We start from the raw sequence: 11,769 nt of genomic DNA on the forward strand, positions 1-11,769 counted from the left end.
TAAGAGACTGATACTAAAGCTGATGTCTGTCAGGCAAGCTAAAAACATGTTGAGGACTTCAGAAGAAGTTCGTTGTTTAAATTTTTTCGTTAAACCAACTGAAGATCCATATGGAAGTATTCGTTAATCGAAATTATTGCTAACCGAGGTGTTCGTTAAACTATATATATATATATATATATATATATATATATATATATATATATATAAATATATATATATATAAGGTATGCTATAAATCTAATGATCTACATAAATATTCCTATAAAGAACGGGTTTACCTATAAAAATTGATGGATGCTAAAACGAATCTAAACTCTCATAACCAACATTATAATTTTTTTTTTTTTTTTATTAATTTATTGTTTCTATTACAAGTATTAATGATATTCTTTTATTTCAAGGTTTAGATGCATATTTATGCACTTTTTACAATTTTTTACAATTTAATATTATATTTTTTGTTAAGTGGTTGTATTTGGGGGCCTGAAAGCGGATTAATCCTATAATCTAATCAATCTAATGCTAACCAAATGCTATATATATATATATATATATATATATGCATCGCTGTAATTCACATCCTAATCTGTACTCCCTGAAGATGTAGAATTCACACGGAGCTTGGGAACTCTGTGTTTTCTTTCCTTATGCTATATAATACTAGATCACGCCAGCACTCATTTATATATATATATATATATATATATATATATATATATATATATATATATATATATATATATATATATATATATATAATATATATATATATATATATATATATATATATATATATATATATATATATATATATATATATATATATATATATATATATATATATATATATATATATATTAATATATATATATATATATGTTAAGGGTAAATAAATCTGTAGAACCCAGAGGGTCCTGTTATAAACTGCTAAGGAACAACAGAACATATGGGATTAATTCCAATAGAAACCGGCCCGACCCCAACTCCACTTTTGAAGACACATAACTATGTTGTAGTAAAATAACATCTTAATTTTATGATGGTACATGCACACAATTAATACTTAAGAGAAATAGAGAATACAGTCGCTAGTTGTCCATTCAAATAATGGACTCAACTCCTCCCTCTCACACTACACTGCCGCTCTTCCTCTCTGAGAAATTTTTGGGAAACCACTAAATTTTAATAAATAATACCTCAAACTAAAGTTAGATAATACAATTGACATTGCTGGATTCCCTTGAAGACCTGAATATTTTGAATATAAATGTCATATATTTTGCAAAAAAGATAACATAGTTACCTAGAGAAAAATTTTTATCTAAAATTTGTATGTTTAATGCAAAATATATGATGTTTATATTCAAATGATCACCAAATTATGAATTCCAGCAATGTAAATTATATTCTGACCGGTAATTTGAAGAATTTTATGAGCTAAAACAAATACTCTCCAGTTAACACAAAAAATAATCTTCAGGACACTATCTGTCAATCAAAATACCCAATTCTCCTCTCCAACTGCGCGTCAGTCCCAACCCTCCCCCCACCCCCCACCAACTCTCCCTTCAAGAGTTTTTAACATTTAGTATTAAATAATACCTCAGATTAAAGTTAGGATAATATAATTGACATTGCTGATTCTGTAAGACTAGGAATATTTTGAATATAGTCATATATTTTCGCACAAAAGATAACATAGTTTCCGAGAAAATTTTTATCTAAAATTTGTATGTCTAATGCAAAATATATGATGTTTATATTCAAAATGACATCACCAAATTATAAGAATTCCAGCAATGTAAATTAATATTCTGACCGGCAATTTGTATGAATTTATGAGCTAAACAGGCAGTCAGGCAGGGCGGGTGGGGGAAACCTAAAATAGCATCTCCGAAGCCGGACACACTCACCGCGATATGGAAAAATCCTCACCCAGATATGGAAAAATCCGTGTTATGAAAGTTCATATCGCGAGGCACCGTGATATGATAAAACGCTGCTAAGTGAAAAACGTTAAGCGGTAATATATATATATATATATATATATATATATATATATATATATATATATATAATATATATATATATTACATCCCGACTTACGACGGGTTAGGACCCAAATAAGGTCGAAGTCCAATATATCAGTCAATAGATAAAAATTTTTTTTTTTTTAAATAAATAATCTACAATGAAATACAGTACAGTAAAAAGTAATGAATAATGAGGAATGGATGCAGGAAAGTAATAAATAATGAATGGTTACAGGACAGCATTCATTTTAATGTAGTCATTGAATGCAATAGTACTCCCATAATTTTCTAATTATACATGGATACTATATTAACTGGAAACGTTTCAGGTATAGAAAATGCGTGTCATTTGAAAACATAAAAAAAAAAAAAAAAAATTTAATAAAAATCTTAAATTAAGTAGTCCTGACGTAAGTAAAAGTGCAGTTGACAAATGAAGTCGAGGTCTGTCTGTGTGTGTATATATATATATATATATATATATATATATATATATATATATATATATATATATATATATGTATATATATATATATATATATATATATATATATATATATATATATATATATATATATATATATATATATATATATATATATATATATATATATATATATATATATATATATATATATATATATATATATATATATATATATATATATATATATATATATATATATATATATATATATATATATATATATATGTATATATATATATATATATATATATATATATATATATATATATATATATATATATATATATATATGGAGTTTTCTTGAAGGGCTCAAAATTCATTTGAGTTATTAGAGAGTTCTGGTGACTGGAGATTCCGACTCATGGGAGGATTACTTTACCTATATGGCCTTTTTGTCTGGAGAGGGGTGGGCACTCACATAATCAATTCCACAGCTGTGAAATGAGGGAGTGTGTCTACTAGTGTCCAAAACTACCTCCTTACACCCACCCCAAACTGCAAGCAAATTAATTAGAGCCACCTAGCAGAAGGTATTAAGTAAAAAAAAAAAAAGATATCTAAGTGAAGTAATAAATTTGTTAAGACTATTATTACATTAACTGATCTTTGAACAACTTACAATAATGAGTCTTGGCTTATGACCATATCCATTTTCTTCATGATTCTCTCACATGTTGCTTCCTCCATAGTTTTGAGAGCAGCAATCTTGTAATCACTAACCAAACCTGGGAGAAACATAATGGAATTAGATAACATTTTATTCAAGATAAATTCATACATTATTGTATTGTTGTACTGTATAAATAATAATACTGTACAGTACAGCAGTTGTAAAAAGAACTGGACTTTGTTACTTAAGTAAAAGTATTGTTACACTGGCAAAATGTTACTCAAGTAGAAGTAAAAAAATATCTCATTCTTAATGTACTCAAGTACTGAAAGCAAAAAGTAACAAAAAATAATTTGTCTCAAATATTAAAATTAATCCAAAGTAAATTATATACAAAAATATAGTTAATTAAAGATAAAAATGAGACACATAGCATTACACATGTTTATTTGTAAATTTTTCTATCAAGATTACTCAGCAACTCATTCTCACAATTTTGGCTGTCCAATCAGGATTAAAGATCATTATGGTATAAAATTCATCTCCCTATCACAATTAGCCACACTTAAGTGAGGAAGGAGGGGAGAGAAGTGAGCGCGACCCTCCCCTTCTCCCCCAAAAAGGTTCGCCTCCCACCAGCTCCAGCCATCCGTGTGACTGCATGGTAGCGAGTTAAATATCAGTTGTTGAGGAGCGATTGACAACACTCCTTTCCACCCCATCTCTCTAATTACCCACACCTTTCTGGTAAGTGTTACGTTCTTTAAATTAGACCAGTCCCATATGTGTCAAGTTATCAAGGTTTTACGTATATAAAACTTATACAGTAATGGCATTATGCATGATATTGATAACAGCTCAGGGTAAAACAAGAACATGCACACTGGTGCCCTGTGAAATTTATTTGGCTGTCATTTCTAATGTATGATCTAAAAAAAATGAGCCTCTAACAGAATCAAATACTGTAGCATGTTATTTTCACATACAGTAACACAATTTTCTTGAAAAGTTTTCCATTTTCTTGATTCTTCTTCTCCTTTTTATGTATATACAGTAAACCCTCAAAAGTCCAGACAATTTGGGAGGAAAGAGGGTACAGTCTTGCCGATTGTCTGGACTTTTACCAAGTGGGGGGGGTTTGTGGGGGCTACTGCACAACTAAGCAGCCACTCATTAGCCCCCCGATGACCCTTAAATTTGTATTTTAATATACTGTACAATAAATGCCATGTGTGTTTCCTTTAAAATTTGTCCTTTATATATAGCAGTACAATTCATTTAAAAACAATTTATTTTAAAATATATTATTTATTATTAAAATATATACTGTATCATCTATAACAGGGATACTGTACAGCGGTGTAATCAGATTTGAATCATTTGATAAAGGCCTAATGAAAGCTAAGAGGAACGAGATGACACTTCATGTGTAAACGTGCTGGAGGTAGGCATATATCACAGGACATATGAAGAAGAAGCAAACAAAAAATCCACTCCAGCGAACAGGAATCTGGAGAACCGCCAAAGTTGTACAAAATTTTTTTTACTTTATAATTGAAATACTGTAACCCCAAAACTAAGCATTTGCTTTAAAAAAACACTACTTTTTTTTAATTTAAAAAACAAAAGTAAATATATTAAGAACTGTTTTAATTGTGAGTGGTCTCTAAAACAAATACATATGTATACTTGAGTGCAGTTCGAGTTTGGTTTCAGATTTTCTCCCTTGAAGACAGTTGCCATGCATTTCTGCCCCCTTGGAGGTGTTCACCCAGATCACGATCCTGGGCATTATCTTCGACAACCAGCTTACGTGGCAGCCACATATTCGTCCTTAAAGAGCTTTGCCAGTGTGCTCTCAAGTTATTGAGTCTTGGGGCACACGTCGTGAGGTGCTATCCTAGGAACTCTTGTTATACCATTACCACATGTTAGTTAGACCCAAACTGGATTATGGGTGTAAGGTGTAATCCTCAGCCACTAAGGCTAGATTCAATACAGTGAACTCTATTGATCATGCTGGGGGGCACCTGGCGACCAGTATCTTCAGGTCTTCACCAATCCCAAGTCTAGTAGTTGATGCTGATGAGTCACCCCTTGATCTTCGACGTCAGCAGATCCAGTGTTGGTGTCATCTCCACGGCCTTCCGCAGTCTGTAACCAACACTTGTGTAGTTGACAAGACTATGTCCCCACACTACACTCAGCATCCAGGTCTCTCGCAATCTTTTGGCTTCAGGGTAAGGGAAGTTGTGAGTATTCTTTGTCTTCCTCTTGTTCAGATATGCTCCATGCGGTTCCCTAGTGCCGCTCTGTGGATTCGCCCTGAAGTTCAAGTTTGCCAGAATTTTAACGAAAGGAAGGACTTACTCCCTCCTTGTGTTGTTCATTCTTTTTTTTTTTTGAGCATGCCTCCTCTCACAGAGAGACTATCCCTGTACAGTGGGGTCTGCATTTACGAGGTCAATTGAACCCGTGGAGGCCCGCGTAAAACGAGAAACGCATAAATGAAATAACAAAACATAGGGGATTAATTGAAATACAGACTGGGCCGACCCCCAAACTCCACTTTTTGCAACATGATACATACGTTGTAGTAAAAATATTATCTTCATTTTGATGGTATGCACAAACACATAATATAGAAGAGAAATATCAATAAGAGAATAATATACTGTACCTGGTAAAAAAAAAATCAAGGTTTAACACTTACGTTAGGTTAGGTTTAACACTTACGTTAGTCGAAGAGATGGGTCGGCATAAGTTGATGGGGGCTGGTTCCGAGGCAGAGGGCAGATTACTGGCCCTCAAGTGAATCACCATCACTATCCACCACAGTTGTCAGGGCCTCCCTGACAAATCCCTCAAAGTCAACATCACTGTCGCTATCACTGGCTTCGGCTGGCTGTGGAGGGTTGCGGGTGAAGAAGTCCGTGATGTTACGCTGACGGCTAGTGGTGATGTGTTCGTGATACATATAGATGTACTGCTCCATAGTCTGCAACAGCTGGTTATTGAAGACTTCATAGCGGTGATCGTCAGGGTCGTTGGAAAGGACGAGCTTGAGTTTCTCTGCAAACTTGATGGCATCCTTTACATTACCATGTGTTAACTTCTGTTGTTCTCGGGCTGCCGCACCACCTGCATCTTCACTGACGTCATCGTCTTCTAACATCAAGTCGGCAGTCACCTCAGGATCCCTTATCACCTCCATAATGTCGTCGTTGGTGGTCTCGGAGAAGCCTGCAACTGTAACACACTGTGCAGCTTCTCTTGCAAGGTCCACTGCCACTGCAACAGACTGAACCTCACCATTCACAAGTTGACTCTGCCTCCCACCTGGGATACCTTGCAACACATGCCGCCATGCGTGACGAATAGTTGCCACAGACAGCTGCCCCCATGCCTCTACCAAGAAATCAACAGCTGTCCTGACATTGAATTTCTTCCAAAACTGTTTGATGCGAACTTCTTGCTAGGCCAAATCTTCTTCCTCGTCCTCGTCGCTCTCGTTATCGGTGTCACCCAGGTTATGCAACTCATCCTTGGTGTTAGTACAGTCGTACAGGAGCTTAAACTTCTTTGCAGAGAATGCAGCCTTATGTTGCATATCAACTCCTGGTCCATGGGCTGGATTAACGACGTAGTATTGGGAGGAAGGAAGACCACTTTTATGTTGGGGTGATGATCCAACAGTAGGGGTGAGTGTTCTGGTGCGTAGTCAAGGGGAAAGAAAATGTTGAATGGAACATTCTGTTGCTCACAGAATTTCTTGACGTCGGGAACGAAACAGTCTTCAAACCAGGAGAGGGACAAACCAGTGAACATGCACGCGGTTAGCCAGTGGACATTTAGCTTGGTCATGTCCATGTTCTTGTAAACGTGCGGCTTGCGGGCTGTGTGGATCACCGATAACTTGAGCTTACAGGTAACAGAGGCATTGGTGGTAAACAGGATGGTGATGCACCACTCCTGCAATTTCCGACCCCGACACTTACTGGCAGACTGGACAACGAAGGTCTTGGTAGGTAGCTTTTTCCAAAACAGACCGGATTCATTCATGTTGAACACCTGGTCGTCGGTGTACTGTCCCTCCTCCATAATGTCAAGTAAGAATGGAGGAAAATCACTTGCCGCAAAGTTAATGTTGGTGATCATGTTCCTCTTCTTAAACCCTTGCAGCCACCCAGAGGAAGCAGTGAAGGGTTTGGGCTCTGCAATTCCCATCTTACGTGCCACTGCTACGCACCGTTCACGTGCGTAGTCCTGAACTGAGCGCCTGTCCACCACCATGTTCCATCTTGCCTGACGAATCAAGTAGCTCACCAGCAAATTCTCAGTCTTGAGCAGCACCTTGTTCTGACAGTACTTCACCATTGAAGCACCTGCAGAATTTGTGATGTTCATGTGTTCTTTTATCTTGGCGGCATCCTTCTTGATCGTCTGGATCGTAGATTCGTTCACGCCATGCTGGCGCGCCAAATCAACTTGCCTCGTTCCTTTTTCTAACTCTTGTACGATCTTGTACTTAACTTCGTAACTTAGGGCACGCCGTATCTTCTTTGGCTTGGAGTGGCTGGGTTCCAGGTAATGCAAGGTTTTTCTGTGGTGGTGGGGGTCCAGCAGATGCCATTCTTACGAGATTAGCGGTAACAATAGAACACAGTTTACACGGGGTGACTCGGAAGAGGGCGACTGACGCAGGTAACGGTTTCTCTGTGGGGGCAGGTGCACGTCATATTACATTGAACCAATCACAGCTAGCGGGGGAGGGAGGTAAGGATGTGTGGCCCAATCACAGTCCGATACGTCATATGATGTCACCAATAACGCAACAGCGACATACTGCGCAACCTTACGGGATAGCGGGCCGCTTGAATCCAAAATGGGGCGGCGCGTCTGGACCCTCCAGCGACTCGCCGCGTAAATGACCAAATTTACCATGTAAATAAAGCATTTCGATTCTGGCAAACGCGTTAACCAAAACCACGTAAATCCAGGCTCCACTGTATACACTAACGGCTCAAAGTCAGATGCAGGGGTAGGTTTTGGGGTGGTCTTTCCCAAATTTTGTCGGAATGGTAGTCTCCCCCACCATGGCATCTATTTTTTGGAGGAGTTTTCGAGCATTTTAGTTGCCCTCAAGATTATTTTTACCCACCCTCATAGCAATTTTAAAATTTTTAGCGAGTCTCATAGTGTTCTCCAGGCCGTAGCTAGTGTCTCATCACCCCATCCTTTAGTTACAGATATTTTACAGTAGCTGTTTCTCATCCTACATCAAGGCCAGAAAGTCAGTTTTGCTGGGTTCAGGCTCATGTGAAGGAGAAGAGGAATGAGCGTGCTGATGCTGTGGTGAATGCAGCTGCTTCTCGCCATTGTGGCACATCATTCCCCTCTGTCTGCCTATGATATGAAGCCAGTAATAAGAGCTGCCATCCACTCCTGGTGGAGTGTCCCAGTTTCATAGATCTTTGTAGTGAGTACCTCTTCCAATGCTGGGAGCAATGCTGGGAGTGGGGGTGGGGGTGGGGGTCTTATCATCTCTCTTTGGTGCTGGAGCGAGTGGGTAGCATGGGAGGGGACATCCTCTCCTTCATGCAGGAAGCCGGCCTTCTACACAAGCTTTGAGTTTTATCTATTAACTTTTACATGGTTTTTATGAAAATGCTATGCTTTTTATTTTTTTACCTAACATTGTATTTCATTTTAGTCTTTTAAGCCTTAATTTTAATTCAGCAACATATGACCTAAGCTGTTGCATTGCCATGGATGTAATTACCACAATCAATCAATCAAGTTTTCATAATCAAATTTTTATGCAAAAAGTAGGGGTTGCACGCATATTTTTCAGGGGTTAAAATTCATGTTCAGTGACCCCTCGATTAACGAACACCTCGGTTAACGTAATTTCGATTAACGAACTGCCATCCGAAAGGATCTTCAATTCGGTTAACGAAAAAAAATTCGGTTAACGAAGTTCTTACCAACCGACCTCAACATGTTTTCGCTTGCACTGACCGGGCAACCAGCTTTAGTATCAGTCCGCCAATACATTAATCGGTTCTAGGGCTTAAATTCCTTACTATTTTAGTAAATATCAAGAAGTTTATACTATTCAATAATTTTAAAAGTTTAATATTCAATTTTTAGTCATTTTAACAATTATTGAACAAAATTGAAGGTAAAGTGACTAGTTTAATGCGTGGCATCCAGCCTCTTAACACAGCAAACAGGAGTTAGTCTCTCTCTGTTTTCACTGGAGGTAACATCTTGCTTGAGACTCTCTTCAACTAAACGCTTTTTTTCTGTGTTTCCAAGCAAATTATTGGTCATTTTGAAATATATTTTATATATTGACAATATATAATGCAGTGCAGCGTTGATTTAAAGAAAATAATCTTGAATTAAACCAGAGAGCTAAAATTTTATGGGTGAAATGGCACCATGGGGTGACTTCTCTTCCACCCCAATGCCTTCTCTTCTTCCTTCTCCTCCACCCCCATTCTAAATCCCATCATCATCATCATCATCCAGGAGCCTTCTACATACACACCTCAAAGTAAGTGAACTTTTCTACCATTTTTGTTGAATTTAGGAAATTTTCGGTGAGCTGGAACCAATTACCCAAAAACCCATTGAAACAATGGTTTCGGTTAACGAACGACCTTCTGGAACGGATTGAGTTCGTTAACGGAGGGGTCACTGTACAGGTAGTTCCATGGGTCATTTATAGTGAATGATACATCTCATGGTAGACTAAGCTTATCAGTAAACTCCTTTATCCTGGACTAACCTACTATACCCCTATATTCTTTCTTTATGTTGCTACATGAAGAGCAGAACCTTATTCACTATACAGTACATGCTGCTTTAAATCTACAAAACCTGATACAGTAGGGGTGGGATATATTGCGACTTTATATAGCTATTTTTTATATCGCAGCTACCAAAATTATAAAAAATTTCCTATACAGTGGTTCCTCGGTTAACGAACACAATTCGTTCCACAGAGTCGTTTGTTAACTGAATCCATTATTTCAATGGGATATTGGGTAATTGAGTTCCAGCTCACAGAAAAGTACATACAAAGTAAAGCCAAAAATGAATTAAGTCAGAAAAACTCCTAAAATTTCTCTAAATCGCCCTTAAATCACTATATACAGTACAGTCAACCCTCACTTTACGCGGTCCCACATTCCACGTTTACGCGGTACCCTGCCGGAACCCAGGATGCTCACATTCCGCGGTGCGTGTACCCCTTTACGCGGAGAGTATCCGGCTCAACGCTATTTTTAGATTCGCCCCTCCCGCCTGCTCCTGGGCAAGTCGCGCGGTAAGGTTGCGCAGTGCATGTCTCTGTTGCGTTATCAGTGACCATCATATGACGAATCATACTGTGATTGGCCATGCATCCCTACCTCCTTCCACTGCTAGCTGTAATTGGTTTAATATTAAACTTTAAAATTATTGAATACAGTCAACCCTCACTTTCACGGGTCCATACGCGTTTCCATGTTCTCGCGGTACCCTGCGAAACCAGAATACTCACATTCACGTAGCGTGTACCTTCTGTGGGAGGCGGCTGGCGAGCTCGCGCGCAGGATCCCAACCTCCCGCCATCTCTCCGCCATCAGCCATGTTGTGTAGCGGCGCTTGGTGGATTGCGCAGTGTGTGTCTTTGTTGCGTTATCAGTGACGTCATATAGTATCGGACTGTAATTGGCCATGCATCCTTACCTCCCTCCGCTGCTGCTGTGAATGGTTTAAAGTAATATGACGTCACCCAGCGGGGAGGAGGGGAGGAAAAACGACGCTTGACCTAGCCTGAAGCAGTTTCATCCCTCCAGGCCACACCGATAATACGTGCATCCATTGTTCTGTAAATATTCCGCGGACCACCGCCCCAGAGAAAACCTTTCTTACCTGGACCCAGCCGCACTAAGCCAAAGAAGACACGGCGTTCCTTAAGCTCAGGTGAAGTACAAGATCATCCAAGAGTTGGAGAAAGGAACAAGACAGGTTGATTTGGCAGCATGGTGTGAACGAATCTATGATCCGGACGATAAAGAAGGATGCAGCCAAGATAAGGAGCACATGAACATCACAAAGTCTACAGGTGCTTCTATGATCAAGTATTTCCCAACCAGGTGCTTCTCAAGACGGAAAAATTACTTGTGAGCTACTTGGTGCGTCGAGGCATGACGGAACATGGCGGTGGACCGCGCGCTCAGTTAAAGAATACGCGTGAACTGTATGCTGCAGTGTCACCGAAGATGGGGATTACAGAGCCCAAACCCTTTAATGCTTCCTCTGGATGGTTACAGAGGTTTAAGAAGCAAGATCACCAATATCAACATTGGTGGTGAAGAAGCTAGTGCTGACCGTGTTGCAGCTAGGAATTCCTCCGTTACGTGAGATTATGGAGGAAGGACAGTACACCGACGACCAGGTATTTAATATGGACGAATCTGGTCTTTTGGAAAAACTACCTTCCAAGACCTTCGTTGTGAAGAATGCCAGCAAATTCCGGGGCCGGAAGTGAAGGTTAGTTTTCCCTGAAGAATGCAGTGATGGGTAAGGAAACACCGGTAACAGAAGTCCATTTATTGGATAGGAGAATACAGGTGGTGACT

The 11,769-nt window shown here is 38.5% G+C and overlaps 1 protein-coding gene across 1 annotated transcript in view; it reads right to left on the reverse strand.

The window, feature by feature from the left end:
* Window positions 1-11,769, reverse strand: part of LOC121880062 (protein prenyltransferase alpha subunit repeat-containing protein 1-like) — a gene marked incomplete in the record, with an annotated part of 48,291 nt that overhangs the window by 23,967 nt on the left and 12,555 nt on the right. Inside the window, 1 exon segment of the mRNA XM_042387069.1 lies at window positions 3,143-3,248. Within this exon segment, the coding sequence (XP_042243003.1) occupies window positions 3,143-3,248 (106 nt within the window).

Source organism: Homarus americanus, unplaced genomic scaffold (assembly GCF_018991925.1).
Source record: "Homarus americanus isolate GMGI-L3 unplaced genomic scaffold, GMGI_Hamer_2.0 scaffold30108, whole genome shotgun sequence".
In the NCBI taxonomy this organism is placed as follows: Eukaryota; Metazoa; Arthropoda; class Malacostraca; order Decapoda; family Nephropidae; genus Homarus; species Homarus americanus.